The following is a 26,199-nucleotide window of genomic DNA, read 5'->3' on the forward strand; positions in this document are numbered from 1 at the left end:
TGATTGGAGTCCACCTGTAGTATATTCAATTGATTGGACATGATTTGGAAAGGCACAAACCTGTCTATATAAGGTCCCACAGTTGACAGTGCATGTCAGAGAAAAAACCAAGCCATGAGGCCGAAGGAATTGGCTTTAGAGCTCCGAGACTCTGACAGAGCTCCAGAGTTCCTCTGTGGAGATGTGAGAATCTTCCAGAAGGACAACCATCTCTGCAGCATTCCCCCAAACAGGCCTTTATGGTAGAGTTGCCAGATGGTAGCCACTCCTCAGTAAAAGGTACAGTGCCTTGCGAAAGTATTCGGCCCCCTTGAACTTTGCGACCTTTTGCCACATTTCAGGCTTCAAACATAAAGAATCCAATTGTGTAGTAGCTACTATCTTGTCTCATCGCTACAACTCCCGTACGGGCTCGGGAGAGACGAAGGTTGAAAGTCATGCGTCCTCCGATACACAACCAACCAAGCCGCTGCTTCTTTAACACAGCGCACATCCAACCCGGAAGCCAGCCGCACCAATGCGCCGGAGGAAACACCGTGCACCTGGCCACCTTGGCTAGCGTACACTGCGCCCAGCCCGCCACAGGAGTCGCTGGTGCGCGATGAGACAAGGACACCCCTACCGACCAAGCCCTCCCTAACCCGGGCGACGCTAGGCCAATTGTGCGTCGCCCCACGGACCTCCCGGTCGCGGCCGGTTACGACAGAGCCTGGGCGCAAACCCAGGACTCTGATGGCACAGCTGGCGCTGCAGTACAGCGCCCTTAACCACTGCGCCACCCGGGAGGCCCAAAACTGTATTTTTTTGTGAAGAATCAACAAGTGGGACACAATCATGAAGTGGAACGACATTTATTGGATATTTCAAACTTTTTTAACAAATCAAAAACTGAAAAATTGGGCGTGCACTTAGGTTGGAGTCATTAAAACTTGTTTTTCAGGCCGGGTGGCGCAGTGGTTAAGGGCGCTGTACTACAGCGCCAGCTGTGCCATCAGAGTCCCTGGGTTCGCGCTCAGGCTCTGTCGTAACCGGCCGCGACCGGGAGGTCCTAGTGTCGTCCGGGTTAGGGAGGGCTTGGTCGGTAGGGGTGTCCTTGTCTCATCGGGCACCTGTGGCGGGCCGGGCGCAGTGCGCGCTAACCAAGGTGGCCAGGTGCACGGTGTTTCCTCCGACACATTGGTGCGGCTGGCTTCCGGGTTGGATGCGTGCTGTGTTAAGAAGCAGTGGTTGGGTTGTGTATCGGAGGACGCATGACTTTCCACCTTCGTCTCTCCCGAGCCCGTACGGGAGTTGTAGCGATGAGACAAGATAGTACAACAATTGGACACCACGAAATTGGGGAGAAAAAGGGGTAAAAAAAAACAAAAAAACTTGCTTTTCAACCACTCCACAAATGTCTTGTTAACTATAGTTTTGGCAAGTCAGATAGGACATCTACTTTGTGCATTACACAAGTCATTTTTCAAACAATTGTTAACAGAGATTATTCACAATTCCAGTGGGTGAGAAGTTTACATACACTAAGTTGACTGAGCCTTTAAACAGCTTGGAAAATTCCAGAAAATGATGTCATGGCTTTAGAAGCTTCTGATAGGCTAATTGACATAATTTGAGTACATTTGAGGTGTACCTGTGGATGTATTTCAAGGCCTACCTTCAAACCCAGTGCCTCTTTGCTTGACATCATGGGAAAATCAAAAGAAATCAGCCAAGAAATCAGCCAAGAAATCAGCCAAGAGCAATTTCAAAATGCCTGAAGGTACCACGTTCATCTGTACAAAAAATAGTACGTAAGTATAAACACCATGGGACCACGCAGCCGACATACCACTCAGGAAGGAGACGCGTTCTGTCTCCTAGAGATGAACATACTTTGGTGTGAAAAGTGCAGATCGATCCCAGAACAACAGCAAAGGACCTTGTGAAGATGCTGGAGGAAACAGGTACAAAAGTATCTATATCCACAGTGAAACGAGTCCTATATTGACATAACCTAAAAGGCCGCTCAGCAAGGAAGAAGCCACTGCTCCAAAACCGCCATAAAAATGCCAGACTACGGTTTGCAGCTGCACATGGGGACAAAGATCGTACTTTTTGGAGAAATGTCCTCTGGTCTGATGAAACAAAAATAGAACTGTTTGGCCATTATGACCATCATTATGTTTGGAGGAAAAAGGGGGAGGCTTGCAAGCCGAAGAACACCATCCCAACCGTGGGGGTGCTTTGCTGCAAGAGGGACTGGTGCACTTCACAAAATAGTTGGCATCATGAGGAAGGAAAATGGTGTGGATATATTGAAGCAACATCTCAAGACATCAGTCAGGAAGTTAAAGCTTGGTTGCAAATGGGTCTTCCAAATGGACAATGACCCCAAGCATACTTCCAAAGTTGTGGCAAAATGGCTTAAGGACAACAAACTCAACGTATTGGAGTGGCCATCACAAAGCTCTGACCTCAATCCTATAGAGAATTTGTGGGTAGAACTGAAAAAGCATGTGCGAGCAAGGAGGCCTACAAACCTGACTCAGTTACACCAGCTCTGTCAGGAGGAATGGGCCAAAATTCACCCAATATATAATAATGTATATAATTGTACATATAGGGCCTAAAAAGTAGCCCATTACCACTTTAAGAATAATGTATTTTTTAGGCCTTGCCAATGCAATGGGGGTAGTAACTCAAACTATGGGGGTAGTATTTCAAACTATGGGGAATTACTACTATGGGGGTAGTAATTCAAACTAAGTGGATAGTATTTCAAACTATGGGGGTAGTAACTCAAACTATGGGGGTAGTATTTCAAACTATGGGGAATTACTACTATGGGGGTAGTATTTCAAACTATGGGGAATTACTACTATGGGGGTAGAAACTCAAACTATGGGGGTAGTATTTCAAACTATGGGGAATTACTACTATGGGGGTAGTAATTCAAACTAAGTGGATAGTATTTCAAACTATGGGGGTAGAAACTCAAACTATGGGTGTAGAAACTCAAACTATGGGTGTAGAAACTCAAACTATGGGTGTAGAAACTCAAACTATGGGTGTAGAAACTCAAACTATGGGTGTAGAAACTCAAACTATGGGGGCATTTGGAATGCATCTCCTGTTTCGTTGTTGTTGTTGTTTTTGTGAAAGATATTTGATTGTATTATTTATGTTAGTCTATGTCTGAATAGATTATGAAAATTATCATGTCATGGATGTGGCTGTTACAGATAGGTGTTCTGTGGCATAATAGAGTCCGTGGTCACGGTGAACTTTCCCTCAGCTGGAGAGGAGAGTGACATTGTGGACCACAGTGGGACATTTTGTGACAGCGGAGAAGCCAGCGTAGACATGGGGACAAAATTGGTGGCAGATGCAGTGGATTTAAACTTGAATTCTGGGACTGAACACGTCTTTCACACTCGAGTCGTCCTTTGAAGAAAGAGGAAGTGATACTGAAGAAAGAGGAAGTGGAAGTAAAAGGGTTACTTAGCAAAGACAAGTAAGTTACCCTCTTATATATGTGGAAGAGGACGTTTAAAAAGAAAAGTAGCATCTTTATAAACACACACTATATGATCGGTGAAAGATGCTGTGCTGGTTTACAGTACCAAACTGAAAGCCGATGCCCAGAGTTACCCATGATGTTACACAGTGATTGAAGTCAATAATTGTCAGACTCAATAGGACCTGAAGGAAGAAACTGTGAAAAACTGTAAGTATTGAAGCTCTTGCAGGTTATGAAATGCTACAATGAAATACTGCTCTTTCAGGTCATGTTTTGGATACAGATATGCATTGGAGAGCTGTGCCATCATTGATATTAGAATGTTGGAAGTTTAGCCACACACAGAAGAAGGTGCTGTCTAGAACCTAAAAGGGTTCTTCGGCTGTCTCCATAGGATAACCCTTTGAAGAACCCTTGTTTGTTTCAGGTAGAACCCTTTTGATTCCCAGTAGGACCGTTTTAGGGTTCCATGTAGAAGCCTTTCTACAGAAGGTTCTACAAGGAACCCAAAATGGTTCTACCTGGAACTAAAAAAGGGTTCTATGGTGACAGACTGAAGAACCCTTTTGGAATTTTCTTTCTAAGAGTGTAGATTTATGTGACTGGGTGTAGTCGCACATGCATAACCACAGATGTAGGCTGTCTAAAGTGGTAGGCTATACTTCTGTGGTTAGCACAAAGCCTTAGTGTCAAGTCTGTGAGTTCACTTGTAACGGAAGTTGGACTGATATTTTCAACCACTCATTTGGTAGATGAGCCAAATTCAAAGGCGTTATCTTGCATCTTATCTAATCAGTATCTGTTCATTGCTTATTTGAATCAAGATCAAACTATTTTCAACTCTCAAAGTAAAGGGTAAGAAGTGTGGTTATTTTAGTTTCCTCTGCTGGTTTATTTTATACCCTTTGTTGTCAGAGCATACATACAACTTTCATTACAAGTGAACGTTAGGTTGTTTGCTTTCTGTTGAATGTTAATAAAAAAAAAATCCTGACTTGAAATCCTAATTTAGGTGTCAGGTATTCGGCAAATGATCTATGAGGAACATTAGATTATGAGGTTAAAAAGTGGTGGCATTCTCCTTTAAGTTTGTACAGGGCTAATGTCAAGGCTCAGATTATAATGGGTCCCTCCTGCAGAGTTCTGGACATGTCCCATCCTGTGATCAAGCAGACCCGCGTAAATCCCAGAGCAGTGTTAGGCATCTTGACGGAGAGGATTATGACATCACTACCTTGCTTGGTCACAAAAAATGTTCAGAAGCAGTAACTTGGCATGTACCAAGAACCTAAACACGGATGACAAGCCATTTCCCTGAACCCTGCATTTTAGACATTCTAGTATGTAATTCTTAATAACAAACTGTATCTTTACAATTTATCAATGTCAAAAGGACCCAGAGGAAGAATACTAAAGCTGATTTTTGCGATATAAAAAGGAAGTAGAAAAATCTACAGCATGCTGTGGATAGCCTTGAATGATACACAACCAATGTTTTTGACTGAAATTATATCCTGTTTGTGTTTATATCCTGTTTCCTGTCTTGTCAAAAGCAATGCTACTCTGTTCTGATCCACTCTTTTCCCAGGGAAAGTGAACCTTTCAAAGAGATTGTGTTTTGCATTATTGAGTGTGTTGCCAACTGTGAAATGTATTTAGAATGCTCTTCTGAAGATGTTGTATTGAGTGTTCATGTGTTCATCCTAGTTTTGTTTCTTAGACATCTTTGTCATTTGTGTCTTTGTCATCTGCTGCAGCCAGAAACACGATCCATCACCATCTCTCAGATGTTTGCCAAAGCCACAAAAGCCTTCGTGAAGGACACAGATCATGCGGGTCGCCTGATCCCTGTGCCCAGTCTGAATGACACAGACAAACTGAATCTCCGATCACTCATTGTCAAGACCAGGCACAGATGCTTCTGGCAGGAACCCAAATACCAGTCCCCTGGCTTTACCCTCGGTGATGTTCTGGAGCCTGGAGAGCCTGGAAACACACCTTTAAGCCCAAGTAAGCACCAGAGCCTCCCGCTAGTGACAAATAGCACAAATCCCGCTAGTGAAAAAAAAAATAACTATGGGTTGTTGTTGTTCTAAAATATCTGACCATTGGTTTAAATATTTATCCTACTCTTGTTTTTCTGAGCAGAATAGGAAAATGATAATGTCATGGATGTGTCTGTTATAGATATGTGCTGGATGTGTCTGTTATAGATATGTAATGGATGTGTCTGTTATAGATATGTGATGGATGTGTCTGTTATAGATATGTGATGGATGTGTCTGTTATAGATATGTCATGGATGTGTCTGTTATAGATATGTGCTGTGGTATAATAGCATAGAGTCCATTCAAATGTTGAACTTTCCCTCAGCTGTCAAGGAGTCTGACTTTGTGGACTACAGTGGGACATTTGGTGACAAGAAAGAAATGAACGCAGACGGAAACGTGGAGGCAAAGTTGGCTGATTTCAACCTGACCATCGGAGGGAAATGGTCCACCAAACAGAAGCTGTCCCTTGGCAGCCTGAACAAAGAGAAGGTTGATGTGAAGGACTTACACAACTACTCAAAAAACAGGTGAGTTACCCTATACTATACATATGTTCAATACATCATAATACATCATAATACAGTCATTATACATCATAATACAGTCATAATACATCATAATACATCATAATACATCATAATACAGCCATAATACATCATAATACATCATAATACAGTCATTATACATCATAATACAGTCATTATACAGTCATAATACATCATAATACAGTCATAATACAGTCATAATACAGTCATAATACAGTCATAATATATCATAATACAGTCATAATACAGTCACAATACACCATAATACATCATAATACAGTCATAATACATCATAATACAGTCATAATACATCATAATACATCATAATACAGTCATAATACAGTCACAATACAGTCATTATACAGTCATAATAGTCATACTACATCATAATACAGTCATAATACAGTCCTAATTGTCATACTACATCATAATACAGTCATAATAGTCATAATACAGTCATAATAGTCATACTACAGTCATAACACAGTCACAATAGAGTCATAATACAGTCATAATAGTCATAACACAGTCACAATACGTCATAATACAGTCATATACAGTCATAATAGTCACAATACAGTCGAATACAGTCATAATAGTCATAATAGTCATAATACAGTCATAATTGTCATAGCACAGTCATAATACGTCATACTACAGTCATATACAGTCATAATAGTCACAATACAGTCATATACAGTCATAATAGTCATAACACAGACATAATACTTCATAATACAGCCATATACAGTCATAATACAGTCATAATACAGTCATAATACAGCCATAATACAGTCATATACAGTCATAATACTTCATAATACAGCCATATACAGTCATAATACAGTCATAATACAATCATAATACATCCTAATATAGTCATAATACAGTCATAATACAGTCATAATACAATCATAATACATCCTAATATAGTCATAATACAGTCATAATACAGTCATAATACAGCCAAAATAGTCATAACACAGACATAATACTTCATAATACAGCCATATACAGTCATAATACAGTCATAATACAGTCATATACAGTCATAATACAGCCATATACAGTCATAATACTTCATAATACAGCCATATACAGTCATAATACAGTCATAATACAGTCATAATACAATCATAATACAGTCATAATACAATCATAATACATCCTAATATAGTCATAATACAGTCATAATACAGTCATAATACAATCATAATACATCCTAATATAGTCATAATACAGTCATAATACAGTCATAATACAATCATAATACATCCTAATATAGTCATAATACAGTCATAATACAGTCATAATACAGTCATAATATAGTCATATATAGTCATACTACATCATAATACAGTCATAATATAGTCATGTATATACAGTCATAATAGTCATAACACAGTCATTATACAGTCATAATAGTCATAATAGTCATAATACAGTCATAATAGTCATAGCACAGTCATAATACATAATAGTCACAATACAGTCATATACAGTCATAATAGTCGTAACACAGTCATAATACAGTCATACCAAGTCATAATAGTCATAATAAAGTCATAATCGTCATACTACGTCATAATACAGTCATAATATAGTCATATATATATAGTCATAACACAGTCATAATACAGTCATAATATAGTCATAATAGTCATAATAGTCATAATACAGTCATAATACATCATAATACAGTCATATACAGTCATAATACAGTCATATATATATATATAGTCATAATAGTCATAACACAGTCATAATACATCATAATACAGTCATATACAGTCATAATACAGTCATACCAAGTCATATTGCAGTCATATACAGTCATAATAGTCATACTACAGTCATAATAGTCACAATACAGTCATATACAGTCATAAGTCATTATACAGTTATATTCAGTCATAATAGTCACAATACAGTCATATACACTCATAATAGACATAATACAGTCATACGAGTCATAATACAATAATTTTCATTCATATACAGTCATAATACAGTCATAATACTGTCATAATACATCATAATGCAGCCATAATACAGTCATATATATATAGTCATAATAGTCATAACACAGTCATAATACAGTCATAATATAGTCATAATAGTCATAATAGTCATAATACAGTCATAATACATCATAATACAGTCATATACAGTCATAATACAGTCATACCAAGTCATATTGCAGTCATATACAGTCATAATAGTCATACTACAGTCATAATAGTCACAATACAGTCATATACAGTCATAAGTCATTATACAGTTATATTCAGTCATAATAGTCACAATACAGTCATATACACTCATAATAGACATAATACAGTCATACGAGTCATAATACAATAATTTTCATTCATATACAGTCATAATACAGTCATAATACTGTCATAATACATCATAATGCAGCCATAATACAGTCATATACAGTCAGGATACAGTCATAACAGTAATATATAGTCTTTACAGTCATAACAGTCATAACAGTCATAATACAGTCATAATAGATCATACAGCTCACCTTCCCAAGGAGTCCAAGACCCAAGACCAGCGAGCAAAACTGGTTGCAATGACTTCAGGCAGATATCTTTTGTGTAAAAAGGACATTTTCAGGTTGAAGTGATTTCAGACAAGAAAGAAGTGGAACTGTACTGGTTTAGCAACTTCCTTAAACTTAAACTACCTCCTCACTGTTTTCACTACTAGCTTAGTTTAAAGAGACAATCTGTGATTGGTACATCCATTTGTTTACTTTTAAAGTAGCTTTCCAGTGTTTCCAGATTTCTATGAAATATGACCTAAAATGTGTCCCTCCTGCAGAGTTCTGGACATGTCCCATCCTGTGATCAAGCAGACCCGTGCGAATCCCAGGGCAGTGTTAGGTGTCTTGACGGAGAGGATTATGACGTCACTACCTTGCCCGGTCACAAACAATGTCCTTAAGCATGGCAATGTAGGAGCCAACGTGAGCGCCTGTGTGTTCCTGAGCGGGAAGGTAGGAAGAAAGATTACCAAGTGTTCTACTGAAGTGAATTATATTTTCCTCATATTTTACTGGTAACTCAGATTTAGACAATCTCTGTTGTAAAATAGATTTTTAATCTCAATAATCTCACTTCATGATAGCTAGGCCTTCATAAATAAAGTCAATGTCAGGACCATATTGACAGATCACAGATGTCTGTTCAGTAGTGGTAATACTCACAGTTGTCTGTCTGTTCGGTAGTGGTAATACTCACAGATGTCTGTTCAGTAGTGGTAATACTCACAGATGTCTGTTCAGTAGTGGTAATACTCACAGATGTCTGTTCAGTAGTGGTAATACTCACAGATGTCTGTCCAGTAGTGGTAATACTCACAGATGTCTGTCCAGTAGTGGTAATACTCACAGATGTCTGTTCAGTAGTCGTAATACTCACAGATGTCTGTTCAGTAGTGGTAATACTCACAGATGTCTGTTCAGTAGTCGTAATACTCACAGATGTCTGTCTGTTCGGTTGTGGTAATACTCACAGATGTCTGTCTGTTCGGTTGTGGTAATACTCACAGATGTCTGTCTGTTCGGTTGTCGTAATACTCACAGATGTCTGTCTGTTCGGTTGTGGTAATACTCACAAATGTCTGTCCAGTAGTGGTAATACTCACAGATGTCTGTTCAGTAGTGGTAATACTCACAAATGTCTGTTCAGTCGTGGTAATACTCACAGATGTCTGTTCAGTCGTGGTAATACTCACAGATGTCTGTTCAGTAGTCGTAATACTCACAGATGTCTGTTCAGTAGTGGTAATACTCACAGATGTCTGTTCAGTAGTGGTAATATTCACAGATGTCTGTTCAGTAGTGGTAATACTCACAGATGTCTGTTCAGTAGTCGTAATACTCACAGATGTCTGTCTGTTCGGTTGTGGTAATACTCACAGATGTCTGTCTGTTCGGTTGTGGTAATACTCACAGATGTCTGTCTGTTCAGTAGTCGTAATACTCACAAATGTCTGTCCAGTAGTGGTAATACTCACAGATGTCTGTTCAGTAGTGGTAATACTCACAAATGTCTGTTCAGTCGTGGTAATACTCACAGATGTCTGTTCAGTCGTGGTAATACTCACAGATGTCTGTCTGTTCGGTTGTGGTAATACTCACAGATGTCTGTCTGTTCGGTTGTGGTAATACTCACAGATGTCTGTCTGTTCGGTTGTCGTAATACTCACAGATGTCTGTCTGTTCAGTAGTGGTAATATTCACAGATGTCTGTTCAGTAGTCGTAATACTCACAGATGTCTGTTCAGTAGTCTTAATACTCACAGATGTCTGTTCAGTAGTCGTAATACTCACAGATGTCTGTTCAGTAGTGGTAATACTCACAAATGTCTGTTCAGTCGTGGTAATATTCACAGATGTCTGTTCAGTAGTGGTAATACTCACAGATGTCTGTTCAGTAGTCGTAATACTCACAGATGTCTGTCTGTTCGGTTGTGGTAATACTCACAGATGTCTGTCTGTTCGGTTGTGGTAATACTCACAGATGTCTGTCTGTTCGGTTGTCGTAATACTCACAGATGTCTGTCTGTTCAGTAGTGATAATATTCACAGATGTCTGTTCAGTAGTCGTAATACTCACAGATGTCTGTTCAGTAGTGGTAATACTCACAGATGTCTGTTCAGTAGTCTTAATACTCACAGATGTCTGTTCAGTAGTCGTAATACTCACAGATGTCTGTTCAGTAGTGGTAATACTCACAAATGTCTGTTCAGTCGTGGTAATACTCACAGATGTCTGTTCAGTCGTGGTAATACTCACAGATGTCTGTTCAGTAGTCGTAATACTCACAGATGTCTGTTCAGTAGTGGTAATACTCACAGATGTCTGTTCAGTCGTGGTAATACTCACAGATGTCTGTTCAGTAGTCTTAATACTCACAGATGTCTGTTCAGTAGTGGTAATACTCACAGATGTCTGTTCAGTAGTGGTAATACTCACAGATGTCTGTTCAGTCGTGGTAATACTCACAGATGTCTGTTCAGTAGTGGTAATATTCACAGATGTCTGTTCAGTAGTCGTAATATTCACAGTTGTCTGTTCAGTAGTCGTAATACTCACAGATGTCTGTTCAGTAGTCTTAATACTCACAGATGTCTGTTCAGTAGTCGTAATACTCACAGATGTTTGTTCAGTAGTCGTAATACTCACAGAGTACCTTTGATATTTTCAATATTTTCAATTTTTCTTTTGAAGACTTTCTAAAATGCCACAATTCAGCATTTTGACTGTGACTTCTGGAAAATGTTTAACCCACTTATCCCAACATTTCTCCACGTTTTCACCATCATTGAAAAAGCCCTAGTTCTTTTGTTGTTTTGACAAAGTCATTTCTGAAGATTTGTTTACGTGAACTCTCGTTTTAATATGGTGAAACTGTTTTCTAAAGAAATATTCAACATCTAATAGTTAAATCATGGTGTAAAAACTGGTTCTCCTCCTTTAGTTAATTTTCTGGTGTTTTGTGGTGGAAAACTGAGTGGGTTGAGCGTAACACTTCAAACCTGTTCTCCATAGATTTAAACAAATAAATGGGGGGCTTGCTTTCCATTGCCACTCCCTGCGAACAGGCTTCCATTACCCCTGTCATAAGGATATTTATGGCTGATTTAAAATGGTCAACCCTGATATGGTCAACCTTACTTAATAGGCACTTACTATAGTCATTAAAAAAATACCTCTTGAGATGGGAAAACATAATTTTTTACGAAGTTGAACCTATGCTCTTTATGAGAGGCTGTTCAAATTAGGTGAAATCCCTAAATACATTTGAGCAAGTTACACTTCTCAAAAGGCAGCAAATCGTGTTTTTATCATTAGAACCACTTCCTGAAAATGTGGTGGTGTAGAATATGTGACTGTCTGGGTTAGAATCTGGGTCGTCTGGGCACCAAACGTCTCTGACTAATTTAAAATGTTCTCCACAGGCCTCTATGAAGCAGATCGGCAGTACACAGACAGAAAGTGATGTGTCACTGGGTATTCCTGCAAATACTGTCATGGCCTACAGTCTGATTGAGCTCTACGTCAAATGCAATGGACAGTTTGGTGAGGAAGTGTATGGTTTGTCAATGTCCCAGGCATAGCTGCATGGTTAAATACCATGGTAAAGTACACAGCCAGCGTCTATGTTCCTCAGTGTATTTAGTATATCCCACTGTATTTAGTATAGCCACTGTATTTAGTACAGCCACTGTATTGAGTATAGCCACTGCATTTAGTAGCAACTGTATTTAGTACAGCCACTGTATTTAGTACAGCCACTGTATTTAGTATAGCCACTGTATTTAGTAGTAGAGCCACTGTATTGAGTATAGCCACTGTATTGAGTATAGCCACTGTATTGAGTATAGCCACTGTATTGAGTATAGCCACTGTATTGAGTATAGCCACTGTATTTAGTATAGCCACTGTATTTAGTATAGCCACTGTATTTAGTACAGCCACTGTATCTGTCTGTGTGTGACTGGTAATGACTGTTGTCTGCTCTTGCCCACAGAGCTGTGCCTCATCCGCAACAATGGGGGCTTTGAAAAGGTTTGGTCAAAGGATGAGATTGAAGAGGATGGAATTATGGACCTGAGAGGCGACTTTGATGCCAACAGCCCCTTAAATCTGAACAAAGGTAATAATGCCAGTGGATTGTAATGCCTCCTTTTTAGCGGTCAACATGTAGTCTACTGAATGGAACGTCTGGTCAACATGTAGTCTACTGAAAGGAATGTCTGGTCAACATGTAATGTAGTCTACTGAATGGAACATCTGGTCAACATGTAGTCTACTGAATGGAATGTCTGGTCAACATGTAGTCTACTGAATGGAATGTCTGGTCAACATGTAATGTAGTCTACTGAATGGAACGTCTGGTCAACATGTAATGTAGTCTACTGAATGGAACGTCTGGTCAACATGTAATGTAGTCTACTGAATGGAACGTCTGGTCAACATGTAATGTAGTCTACTGAATGGAACATCTGGTCAACATGTAATGTAGTCTACTGAATGGAGCGTCTGGTCAACATGTAATGTAGTCTACTGAATGGAATGTCTGGTCAACATGTAGTCTACTGAATGGAATGTCTGGTCAACATGTAATGTAGTCTACTGAATGGAATGTCTGGTCAACATGTAGTCTACTGAATGGAACGTCTGGTCAACATGTAGTCTACTGAATGGAACGTCTGGTCAACATGTAATGTAGTCTACTGGATGGAACGTCTGGTCAACATGTAATGTAGTCTACTGAATGGAATGTCTGGTCAGCATGTAATGTAGTCTACTGAATGGAATGTCTGGTCAACATGTAATGTAGTCTACTGAATGGAACGTCTGTCCAACATGTAATGCAGCCTACTGAATGGAACATCTGGTCAACATGTAATGTAGTCTACTGAATGGAACGTCTGGTCAACATGTAGTCTACTGAATAGAACGTCTGGTCAACATGTAATGTAGTCTACTGAATGGAACGTCTGGTCAACATGTAATGTAGTCTACTGAATGGAACGTCTGGTCAACATGTAATGTAGTCTACTGAATGGAACGTCTGGTCAACATGTACTGTAGTCTACTGAATGGAACGTCCGGTCAACATGTAATGTAGTCTACTGAATGGAATGTCTGGTCAACATGTAATGTAGTCTACTGAATGGAACGTCTGGTCAACATGTAGTCTACTGAATGGAACATCTGGTCAACATGTAATGTAGTCTACTGAATGGAACGTCCGGTCAACATGTAATGTAGTCTACTGAATGGAACGTCTGGTCAACATGTAATGTAGTCTACTGAATGGAACGTCTGGTCAACATGTAATGTAGTCTACTGAATAGAACATCTGGTCAACATGTAATGTAGTCTACTGAATGGAACGTCTGGTCAACATGTAGTCTACTGAATAGAACATCTGGTCAACATGTAATGTAGTCTACTGAATGGAACGTCCGGCCAACATGTAATGAAGTCTACTGAATGGAACATCTGGTCAACATGTAATGTAGTCTACTGAATGGAACGTCTGGTCAACATGTAGTCTACTGAATGGAATGTCTGGTCAACATGTAATGTAGTCTACTGAATTGAACATCTGGTCAACATGTAATGTAGTCTACTGAATGGAACGTCTGGTCAACATGTAATGTAGTCTACTGAATGGAACTTCTGGTCAACATGTAATGTAGTCTACTGAATGGAGCGTCTGGTCAACATGTAATGTAGTCTACTGAATGGAATGTCTGGTCAACATGTAGTCTACTGAATGGAATGTCTGGTCAACATGTAATGTAGTCTACTGAATGGAATGTCTGGTCAACATGTAGTCTACTGAATGGAACGTCTGGTCAACATGTAGTCTACTGAATGGAACGTCTGGTCAACATGTAATTTAGTCTACTGAATGGAACGTCTGGTCAACATGTAATGTAGTCTACTGAATGGAATGTCTGGTCAGCATGTAATGTAGTCTACTGAATGGAATGTCTGGTCAACATGTAATGTAGTCTACTGAATGGAACGTCTGTCCAACATGTAATGTAGCCTACTGAATGGAACATCTGGTCAACATGTAATGTAGTCTACTGAATGGAACGTCTGGTCAACATTTAATGTAGTCTACTGAATGGAACGTCTGGTCAACATGTAATGTAGTCTACTGAATGGAACGTCTGGTCAACATGTAATGTAGTCTACTGAATGGAACGTCTGGTCAACATGTACTGTAGTCTACTGAATGGAACGTCCGGTCAACATGTAATGTAGTCTACTGAATGGAATGTCTGGTCAACATGTAATGTAGTCTACTGAATGGAACGTCTGGTCAACATGTAGTCTACTGAATGGAACATCTGGTCAACATGTAATGTAGTCTACTGAATGGAACGTCCGGTCAACATGTAATGTAGTCTACTGAATGGAATGTCTGGTCAGCATGTAATGTAGTCTACTGAATGGAACGTCTGGTCAACATGTAGTCTACTGAATGGAATGTCTGGTCAACATGTAATGTAGTCTACTGAATAGAACATCTGGTCAACATGTAATGTAGTCTACTGAATGGAACGTCTGGTCAACATGTAGTCTACTGAATAGAACATCTGGTCAACATGTAATGTAGTCTACTGAATGGAACGTCCGGCCAACATGTAATGAAGTCTACTGAATGGAACATCTGGTCAACATGTAATGTAGTCTACTGAATGGAACGTCTGGTCAACATGTAGTCTACTGAATGGAATGTCTGGTCAACATGTAATGTAGTCTACTGAATTGAACATCTGGTCAACATGTAATGTAGTCTACTGAATGGAATGTCTGGTCAACATGTAATGTAGTCTACTGAATGGAACGTCTGGTCAACATGTAGTCTACTGAATGGAACATCTGGTCAACATGTAATGTAGTCTACTGAATGGAATGTCTGGTCAACATGTAATGTAGTCTACTGAATGGAACGTCTGGTCAACATGTAGTCTACTGAATGTAATGTAGTCTACTGAATGGAATGTAGTCTACTGAATGGAATGCAGAATGTCTGGTCAACATGTAATGTAGTCTACTGAATGGAATGTTCCATATTTAAATTGTTCTCTTTGATTAGTAATTACAATGTTTCCACACTTTTGGAATATAAAAATAAATGATTTGCTACATAAAAATATGACACTTTGACAAAATGGTCTCTGTGTTGTTTGTGTGTTGATAGAACTGGACAAACTGAGTGGTCATTTCCAGCTGCTTTCAGTCCTGCCGGTGGCCAAACGCTCCTCTCTGCTCCAGCTCCTCAAGACAACCATGGAGGACAGAGAGACAGTCAGTGTGCTGGAGAGTGTGGTGAGTGGTAGAGGTCTTCACGGGTCCAACAGATCCGAAATCCGATCCGAAATCCGACCCGGGACCTGAGTGGGTTTGGGTCCTAAATTCTGACTTTTGTCTCGGCTCTGGGTCGGGTCTGATCTAATTGCCACAGGTTTCTGGGTATGTGTAATTACAACTGATTTACCAAATGGACCTGATTGGACCCGTCCTCTTGTTGTCTGTTTCAGCCAATTGCAACTCAATAAAATGTATAGCTTATGTCCAACTGAAACTGATAGTCCTATAGTAGTAGTCCTATAATAGTAGCCCTATAGTAGTAGTCCTATAGTAGTAGTCATATAGTAGTAGCCCTATAGTAGTAACCCTATAGTAGTAGTCCTATAGTAACCCTATAGTAGTAGTCCTATAGTAGTAGCCCTATAGTAGTAGCTCTATTGTAGTCCTATAGTAACCCTATAGTAGTAGCACTATAGTCGTAGTATTCCTATAGTAGTATCCCTATAGTAGTAGCCCTATAGTAGTAGCCCTATAGCAGTAGTCCTATAGTAGTAGCCTTATAGTAGTAGTCCTATAGTAGTAGCCCTATAGTAGTAACCCTATAGTAGTAACCCTACTATAGTAGTAGACCTATAGTAGTAGCGCTATATGAGTAGTCCTATAGTAGCCCTATAGTAGTAGTCCTATAGTAGTAGTCCTATAGTAGTATTCCTATAGTAGTATCCCTATAGTAGTAACCTTATAGTAGTAGCCCTATAGTAGTAGCCCTATAGTAGTAACCCTATAGTAGTAGCCCCATAGTAGTAACCCTATAGTAGTAGCCCTATAGTAGTAACCCTATAGTAGTAACCCTATAGTAGTAGCCCTATAGTAGTAACCCTATAGTAGTAGTCATATAGTAGTAGTCCTATAGTAGTAACCCTATAGTAGTAGTCATATAGTAGTAGTCCTATAGTAGTAACCCTATAGTAGTAGTCCTATAGTAGTAGCCCTATGGTAGTAGTCCTATAGTAGTAACCCTATAGTAGTAGTCCTATAGTAGTAGCCCTATAGTAGTAACCCTATAGTAGTAACCCTATAGAAGTAACCCTATAGTAGTAGCCCTATAGTAGTAACCCTATAGTAGTAGCCCTATTGTAGTCCTATAGTAACCCTATAGTAGTAGCACTATAGTAGTAGTCATATAGTAGTAGCCACACACACACACACACACCCCTACCTAACTACCTACCCACCTACCCACCTACCTACTTACCTACCTACCTAATGGCAGGAATGAATATATTTCTCTCTCTCTCTCTCTCTCTCTCTCGTCACAGCTGGATCAGATGTGTGATGGTGAGACTCCTGACCTGGGTGATCTGGAAGAGTCTGAGAGGGAAACAGTCCAGGCCATACTGGATCTTGTAGACCAATGTGTTGGGAAGGATGAGGACGAGATCAGATCCTCACTTCTCAGTGCCGTCCACCTCATTGTCAGTGCCATGGACGGTGAGATAGAGAGCAGTTTTCACAGGATTCTCCAGTTATTATTTGATCAGTTCCTGGGAAACTAGGTTCACTACTGTGGTTTTATGTGTGTATATTTATATCTTCAGGAATGACAGATGAAGGTCTCTCTGTGTTGGGATCCTGTTGCAGTCCTCCAGTCTTACAGGCCCTGCAGATCCTGGTGAGTTCACACCTGCTTGATTGAGCCTCCAGTCCTGTATGACCTGGAGTTCATTTTTCTAGGTTTTTGTTTATGTAAATGTGTTTGGGTTTATGTAAATGTATTTAGGTTTATGTAAATGTATTTGGGTTTATGTAAATGTATTTGGGTTTATGTAAATGTCTTTAGGTTTATGTAAATGTATTTGGGTTTATGTAAATGTATTTGGGTTTATGTAAATGTATTTGGGTTTATGTAAATGTATTTGGGTTTATGTAAATGTTTTGGGTTTATGTAAATGTATTTGGGTTTATGTAAATGTATTTGGGTTTATGTAAATGTATTTGGGTTTATGTAAATGTATTTAGGTTTATGTAAATGTATTTGGGTTTATGTAAATGTATTTGGGTTTATGTAAATGTATTTGGGTTTATGTGAATGTATTTAGGTTTATGTAAATGTATTTGGGTTTATGTAAATGTATTTGGGTTTATGTAAATGTATTTGGGTTTATGTAAATGTATTTGGGTTTATGTAAATGTATTTGGGTTTATGTAAATGTATTTGGGTTTATGTAAATGTATTTGGGTTTATGTAAATGTATTTGGGTTTATGTAAATGTATTTGGGTTTATGTAAATGTATTTAGGTTTATGTAAATGTATTTGGGTTAATGTAAATGTATTTAGGTTTATGTAAATGTATCTTCCCATGTTAAACAAACTGATATTTCTACCATTATGATAACATTGTACCACCAGTAGCAGTACTGACACCAATGACGGTAACCAGTGGCGATTTTTAACAAAAATATTGGTGTGGCAAACTCAATTAAAAAAGTGAATATGCATCGATACATTACTACACTAAACATTGAATGCACCATCATAAATAATTACCAATCCCAGAAATTAGTTTTGAGCCACACACAAAAAACGTTATAGCATAGCATGGAACCCAAACCGGCTGCATGCGCCATCGTGCATAAAGGTATTTTGTCTCTCCACACCAAACGAGATTATGACACGCAGGTTAAGATATCAAAACAAACTCTGAACCAATTACATTATTTTAGGGACAGGTCGAAAAGCATTAAACATTTATGACAATTTAGCTAGCTAGCTTGCACGTGCTAGCTAATTTGTCCTATTTTGCTAGCTTGCTGTTGCTAGCTAATTTGTACTGGGATATAAACATTGAGTTGTTATTTCACCTGAAATGCACAAGGTCCTTTATTCCGACAATTAATCCTCAATAAAATGGTCAACCGAATCGTTTCTAGTCATCTCTCCTCCTTCTAGGCCTTTTCTTCTCTTGACTTTATATTGCGATTGGCAACTTTCATAACTTAGGTCCATTACCGCCACTGACCTCGTTCGTCTTTCAGTTACCCACGTGGGTATAACCAATGAGGAGATGGCACGTGGGTACCTGCTTCTATAAACCAATGAGGAGAAGAGAGAGGCAGGACTTGCAGCGCGATCTGCGTCAGAAATAGAACTGACTTCTGTTTTAACCTTTGGCAACGCAGACGCTCGTTGGTGCGCGCGAGCAGTGTGGTTGCAATAATTTAATAATCTAGATTTCTAAATGTATTTTGCAACGCTCGCGCACCCGACGACGTGAGCGGTGTAGTCAGCTGATTACAGGCTAACTACACCGCTTGCGTCACGTGAGCAGTGTAGTCAGCTGATTACAGGCTAACTACACCGCTTGCGTCACGTGAGCAGTGTAGTCAGCTGATTACAGGCTAACTACACCGCTTGCGTCACGTGAGCAGTGTAGTCAGCTGATTACAGGCTAACTACACCGCTTGCGTCACGTGAGCAGTGTAGTCAGCTGATTACAGGCTAACTACACCGCTTGCGTCACGTGAGCAGTGTAGTCAGCTGATTACAGGCTAACTACACCGCTTGCGTCACGTGAGCAGTGTAGTCAGCTGATTACAGGCTAACTACACCGCTTGCGTCACGTGCGCGAGCGTTGCAAATTAAATTGGGTTCCGTGGGTTATGACCAGTGTATATGCTACTGCCCATATCTTTGGCTCCTATTGCAAGGAAGACCACGGTAGTCCGGCATACTTTATAGAGTAAAGTCTATTTTACTTCAGAATCAATATCAGCATCGGTCTGCAATATTGCTAATCACTGTTAGAGTGATGGGACGCAGCAGAACACCATTCTGAGTGCAGTTGCCTCTGCCTGTCTGTTAACAAGATGTTCAGGTTATGAATTTAGCAACAATGTTTATAAAGCTACTCTCTGCCTCACTTCAACCATTGCATAGATACAGTTCCATGGGTTTTTATATTCTGACATCAATCATTAACAACAACACGTAGTAGCTAGCTAGCTACCTCAAACAGCAGCTGTTAGCCACCGCAAGTTCCATCCAAACCACTCAGGTTGAATTATTTTCTAACTTGCTCTATTTTAACTGAGGCCTGTTCAGTGGTTGATGAGCACCAAGATGTTTTATCTCTACAAGTTTTAAAATAATTTGCTAGGAGATTGTTGACATGATTCATGATGACTTTTCAGCTAGCTAACTAGAAGACGATAAACAACTATGAAATTTCTACCAGAGATAAGATGTCTATTTATCTTTGGGAAATGACATCAATCCTTCTTGGGCGGACACTACTAATGAATCTCTATGGCAGCACCCAAGTGGGCTACAGCTGACTGAGTCCCCAGGCTAGCCTCTCCATAACAGATCACAGAGGGAGGCTGAAACAGCTGCATTAGGGAGCTGCCTTTCCTCAAATCAAATTGACCAAAATAACAATACAACAGGGAACGAGCATGTACTGTGTGCTTTATTAGCTCAAGCAATTACAAATCAAATGTGTTTGAATGAAATCCAGAATGACATGCAGAACAGCGCCATCTCCCGGATAGTGGTGGGGCTGCCCTGAATGATGTATTGCATCAAAGTATAGGTCACATCAATTACACGTTTATAAGTCATTTAGGAGTTTCTTAAATGGAGGCCACCGATCTCAAATCTGAAGTAATTTAACCTTTAAAAGTAATTTACTTAATCATTTACTAAAGAGATTTGATGAATCATTTTGCTCAGTGTAATTTCCCTTCATTTAAATTGAGTAACACCAATTACACGTTTTATTTAAACACACCAAATGATCACTGGAATCATAACATGTATGACATACTAAAAGGGTCTGATTAGCCAATCATTTGATTTAATATAGACCCCTCTCCTGATAACAGTTTGCCACTGGAAAGAATGCTTAAGGTCCTTGTATATCTTTGTAATGAGTGATCTACAAGGCTGTAACACTAATGATATTAAATACATTTGTTTATTTTATAGCATTCAAAATAATATATCTCTAACTCTCCAAAATAACTCTACTCATCAATACTGGGACAAGCCTATTTGCTTCTAAGTATTTTAAACAATGCATACAAATCAAGTTTTGCAGTATAAAGGACTTTCATTATGTTTTCACATTGATAAACAGTTCAATATCAATTAAAACATGTATAATGTCTAACTATTTGTCATTTTAAAGTGTTTATCATTGTTGCAAATTCTAGGGATGCAGATGCCACCTTAATTCCTGTGCTGCTTGTCCTCCAGGTGCAGCATGTGGCAGCAGGGAGTGGGGAGACCCTCTCTCTGAGAGATGCAGGTCTGGCTGTTCTGACTGAGGAGGAGCTGTATCAGAGGACAGAGAGTCTCTTTGGTCACTCTAAAGTTACACTGAAGAGAGAGGAGGACACACTGAGGACAGAGATGAAGGACCAGCCTGGATACCTTCCTCTAGTCATGAGTATCACTGTGAAAGGCCTGGCCTCTTTAGTGTAAGGAGGGAGAAAGAGGGAGAGAGAGAGAGAGAGAGACCATGCAACTTGTAAATCCTGTTTGAACTGATACACTCAGTATTCCATTCCATGTCTTACTCTTGCACTAGTTGAGCTACAGAACTAGTGAACAACAGTGAATGTATCCTTGTAATGTTTTCAGTAAAGTTCAACAAACGATATCAGACGTCCCGACCTCCATTCTTCTAGTCATTAGATAATACAACATAAAGTGGGACATTACAGAGGGAGGGGGGAGGGGGGGTTAGTTTATTAGGATCCCCATTACATAATACAACATAAAGTGGGACATGAGGGAGGGAGGGAGGGAGGGAGGGAGGGAGGGAGGGAGGGAGGGATGGAGGGAGGGAGGGAGGGAGGGAGGGAGGGAGGGAGGGAGGGAGGGAGGGAGGAGGGTGGGGATCCTACACATTGTCAAGTGGCCCGTATGACAACAGAAACAGAATCCTGTTCAAAATAATCATGTCCCAAAACAAGTCTGTTATTGTTGTAGACTCATTTGAAAGTGTCAACGTTCTCACATTACTGTGCTACCAGGTTCAAAAAGTATAAGAGGAAGTCCAGCACCCTGGTAATCTTGATGTCTAGAATACCAGGGTGATGAAGTTGTTCTTATTTTTAACAATAATTGCATACTCAAAGATAGATAAAGATGCTGAATATGTGGAGTCAGTATAATGGTCCATTCCTGTGATGTCTGATTCACAGTGTTTGAACAACATAGACATTTTGTCATCACCTATGCGATGTGTGTGTGTGTGTGTGTGTGTGTGTGTGTGTGTGTGTGTGTGTGTGTGTGTGTGTGTGTGTGTGTGTGTGTGTGTGTGTGTGTGTGTGTGTGTGTGTGTGTGTGTGTGTGTGTGAGAGAGAGAGAGAGGGGGTATGAGTGGGTGTATGTGTGGGTATGTGTCTGTGCATATGAATGGGAGAGTGAAGGAGGGTGAATATGAATATTTGTAGGAGGGTGGGAGAGAATGGGTGTGTGGAGGACTACGCTATATGTTGTGTGTGAATGAAGGAGAATGGATGAGGAAGTAGGTGTATAGAGGGGTGTACAATAGATGTGTTTGAGAAGAAGGGATGGGGGAAAGACAGAGGTGCTGATAAACTGGGTCTGGTGGGTAAGAGAGGACAAGGAGGGGAGGTGCTGATAAACTGGGTCTGGTGGATAAGAGAGGACAAGGAGGGGAGGTGCTGATAAACTGGGTCTGGTGGATAAGAGAGGACAAGGAGGGGAGGTGCTGATAAACTGGGTCTGCTGGGTAAGAGAGGACAAGGAGGGGAGGTGCTGATAAACTGGGTCTGGTGGATAAGAGAGGACAAGGAGGGGAGGTGCTGATAAACTGGGTCTGGTGGGTAAGAGAGGACAAGGAGGGGAGGTGCTGATAAACTGGGTCTGGTGGATAAGAGAGGACAAGGAGGGGAGGTGCTGATAAACTGGGTCTGGTGGGTAAGAGAGGACAAGGAGGGGAGGTGCTGATAAACTGGGTCTGGTGGGTAAGAGAGGACAAGGAGGGGAGGTGCTGATAAACTGGGTCTGGTGGATAAGAGAGGACAAGGAGGGGAGGTGCTGATAAACTGGGTCTGGTGGATAAGAGAGGACAAGGAGGGGAGGTGCTGATAAACTGGGTCTGGTGGATAAGAGAGGACAAGGAGGGGAGGTGCTGATAAACTGGGTCTGGTGGGTAAGAGAGGACAAGGAGGGGAGGTGCTGATAAACTGGGTCTGGTGGGTAAGAGAGGACAAGGAGGGGAGGTGCTGATAAACTAGGTCTGGTGGGTAAGAGAGGACAAGGAGGGGAGGTGCTGATAAACTGGGTCTGGTGGGTAAGAGAGGACAAGGAGGGGAGGTGCTGATAAACTAGGTCTGGTGGGTAAGAGAGGACAAGGAGGGGAGGTGCTGATAAACTGGGTCTGGTGGGTAAGAGAGGACAAGGAGGGGAGGTGCTGATAAACTGTGTCTGGTGGGTAAGAGAGGACAAGGAGGGGAGGTGCTGATAAACTGGGTCTGGTGGATAAGAGAGGACAAGGAGGGGAGGTGCTGATAAACTGGGTCTGGTGGATAAGAGAGGACAAGGAGGGGAGGTGCTGATAAACTGGGTCTGGTGGATAAGAGAGGACAAGGAGGGGAGGTGCTGATAAACTGGGTCTGGTGGGTAAGAGAGGACAAGGAGGGGAGGTGCTGATAAACTGGGTCTGGTGGATAAGAGAGGACAAGGAGGGGAGGTGCTGATAAACTGGGTCTGGTGGGTAAGAGAGGACAAGGAGGGGAGGTGCTGATAAACTGGGTCTGGTGGATAAGAGAGGACAAGGAGGGGAGGTGCTGATAAACTGGGTCTGCTGGGTAAGAGAGGACAAGGAGGGGAGGTGCTGATAATCTGGTTCTGCTGGGTAAGAGAGGACAAGGAGGGGAGGTGCTGATAAACTGGGTCTGCTGGGTAAGAGAGGACAAGGAGGGGAGGTGCTGATAAACTGGGTCTGCTGGGTAAGAGAGGACAAGGAGGGGAGGTGCTGATAAACTGGGTCTGGTGGGTAAGAGAGGACAAGGAGGGGAGGTGCTGATAAACTGGGTCTGGTGGGTAAGAGAGGACAAGGAGGGGAGGTGCTGATAAACTGGGTCTGGTGGATAAGAGAGGACAAGGAGGGGAGGTGCTGATAAACTGGGTCGGGTGGGTAAGAGAGGACAAGGAGGGGAGGTGCTGATAAACTGGGTCTGGTGGGTAAGAGAGGACAAGGAGGGGAGGTGCTGATAAACTGGGTCTGGTGGGTAAGAGAGGACAAGGAGGGGAGGTGCTGATAAACTGGGTCTGGTGGATAAGAGAGGACAAGGAGGGGAGGTGCTGATAAACTGGGTCTGCTGGATAAGAGAGGACAAGGAGGGGAGGTGCTGATAAACTGGGTCTGGTGGGTAAGAGAGGACAAGGAGGGGAGGTGCTGATAAACTGGGTCTGCTGGGTAAGAGAGGACAAGGAGGGGAGGTGCTGATAAACTGGGTCTGGTGGGTAAGAGAGGACAAGGAGGGGAGGTGCTGATAAACTGGGTCTGGTGGATAAGAGAGGACAAGGAGGGGAGGTGCTGATAAACTGGGTCTGCTGGGTAAGAGAGGACAAGGAGGGGAGGTGCTGATAAACTGGGTCTGGTGGATAAGAGAGGACAAGGAGGGGAGGTGCTGATAAACTGGGTCTGGTGGATAAGAGAGGACAAGGAGGGGAGGTGCTGATAAACTGTGTCTGCTGGGTAAGAGAGGACAAGGAGGGGAGGTGCTGATAAACTGGGTCTGGTGGATAAGAGAGGACAAGGAGGGGAGGTGCTGATAAACTGGGTCTGGTGGGTAAGAGAGGACAAGGAGGGGAGGTGCTGATAAACTGGGTCTGGTGGGTAAGAGAGGACAAGGAGGGGAGGTGCTGATAAACTAGGTCTGGTGGATAAGAGAGGACAAGGAGGGGAGGTGCTGATAAACTGGGTCTGGTGGGTAAGAGAGGACAAGGAGGGGAGGTGCTGATAAACTAGGTCTGGTGGATAAGAGAGGACAAGGAGGGGAGGTGCTGATAAACTGGGTCTGGTGGGTAAGAGAGGACAAGGAGGGGAGGTGCTGATAAACTGGGTCTGGTGGGTAAGAGAGGACAAGGAGGGGAAGTGCTGATAAACTGGGTCTGCTGGGTAAGAGAGGACAAGGAGGGGAGGTGCTGATAAACTGGTTCTGCTGGGTAAGAGAGGACAAGGAGGGGAGGTGCTGATAAACTGGGTCTGGTGGGTAAGAGAGGACAAGGAGGGGAGGTGCTGATAAACTGGGTCTGCTGGGTAAGAGAGGACAAGGAGGGGAGGTGCTGATAATCTGGTTCTGCTGGGTAAGAGAGGACAAGGAGGGGAGGTGCTGATAAACTGGGTCTGCTGGGTAAGAGAGGACAAGGAGGGGAGGTGCTGATAAACTGGGTCTGGTGGGTAAGAGAGGACAAGGAGGGGAGGTGCTGATAAACTGGGTCTGGTGGGTAAGAGAGGACAAGGAGGGGAGGTGCTGATAAACTGGGTCTGGTGGGTAAGAGAGGACAAGGAGGGGAGGTGCTGATAAACTGGGTCTGGTGGATAAGAGAGGACAAGGAGGGGAGGTGCTGATAAACTGGGTCTGGTGGGTAAGAGAGGACAAGGAGGGGAGGTGCTGATAAACTGGGTCTGGTGGATAAGAGAGGACAAGGAGGGGAGGTGCTGATAAACTGGGTCTGCTGGGTAAGAGAGGACAAGGAGGGGAGGTGCTGATAAACTGGGTCTGGTGGATAAGAGAGGACAAGGAGGGGAGGTGCTGATAAACTGGGTCTGGTGGATAAGAGAGGACAAGGAGGGGAGGTGCTGATAAACTGTGTCTGCTGGGTAAGAGAGGACAAGGAGGGGAGGTGCTGATAAACTGGGTCTGGTGGATAAGAGAGGACAAGGAGGGGAGGTGCTGATAAACTGGGTCTGGTGGGTAAGAGAGGACAAGGAGGGGAGGTGCTGATAAACTGGGTCTGGTGGATAAGAGAGGACAAGGAGGGCAGGTGCTGATATATATATATATGGACTTGGTCGTTTACCAAATAGGGCTATCTTCTGTATACCCCCCACCTTGTCACAACACAAATGATTGGCTCAAACGCATTAAGAAGGAAGGAAATTCCACAAATGAACTTTTAAGGCACACCTGTTAATTGAAATGCATTCCAGGTGATTACCTCATGGCACTGGTTGAGAGAATGCCAAGAGTGTGC

The 26,199-nt window shown here is 41.6% G+C and overlaps 1 protein-coding gene across 6 annotated transcripts; it reads left to right on the plus strand.

Annotated features, from left to right (window-relative positions):
* The first annotated feature begins 206 nt into the window (after positions 1–206).
* On the plus strand, positions 207–21,622 carry LOC110535127 (gasdermin-E). 6 transcript variants are annotated; one of them, XM_090220881.1, is made up of 10 exons: positions 207–279; positions 5,257–5,509; positions 5,873–6,077; positions 8,931–9,105; positions 12,076–12,196; positions 12,648–12,773; positions 15,849–15,976; positions 17,278–17,449; positions 17,557–17,630; positions 21,217–21,622. In XM_090220881.1, the coding sequence occupies exons 2-10, from the start codon at positions 5,287–5,289 to the stop codon at positions 21,442–21,444; spliced, it is 1,452 nt and encodes a 483-aa protein (XP_090077007.1). In that variant the 5' UTR covers positions 207–279; positions 5,257–5,286; the 3' UTR covers positions 21,445–21,622. The 6 variants fall into 6 exon arrangements, with proteins under 6 accessions (XP_090077007.1, XP_090077017.1, XP_090076991.1 ...); XM_090220891.1 differs by lacking the exon at positions 207–279 and adding an exon at positions 3,443–3,706 and having other exon boundaries at positions 21,174–21,622; XM_090220865.1 differs by lacking the exon at positions 207–279 and adding an exon at positions 3,443–3,706.
* Positions 21,623–26,199: the final 4,577 nt, after the last annotated feature.

The sequence above is a fragment of the Oncorhynchus mykiss genome, chromosome 3 (genome assembly GCF_057628025.1).
Source record: "Oncorhynchus mykiss isolate SJ-2025 chromosome 3, ASM5762802v1, whole genome shotgun sequence".
NCBI classification, from domain to species: Eukaryota; Metazoa; Chordata; class Actinopteri; order Salmoniformes; family Salmonidae; genus Oncorhynchus; species Oncorhynchus mykiss.

Bases quoted from the DNA above. Each gene is read 5' to 3' on its own strand.
- LOC110535127 (XM_090220881.1), top strand. From the start codon at position 5,287: ATGTTTGCCAAAGCCACAAAAGCCTTCGTGAAGGACACAGATCATGCG. The intron at 5,510-5,872 runs GTAAGCACCAGA...ACTTTCCCTCAG, and splicing joins AAACACACCTTTAAGCCCAA to CTGTCAAGGAGTCTGACTTT. The intron at 17,450-17,556 runs GTGAGATAGAGA...TTATATCTTCAG, and splicing joins CATTGTCAGTGCCATGGACG to GAATGACAGATGAAGGTCTC.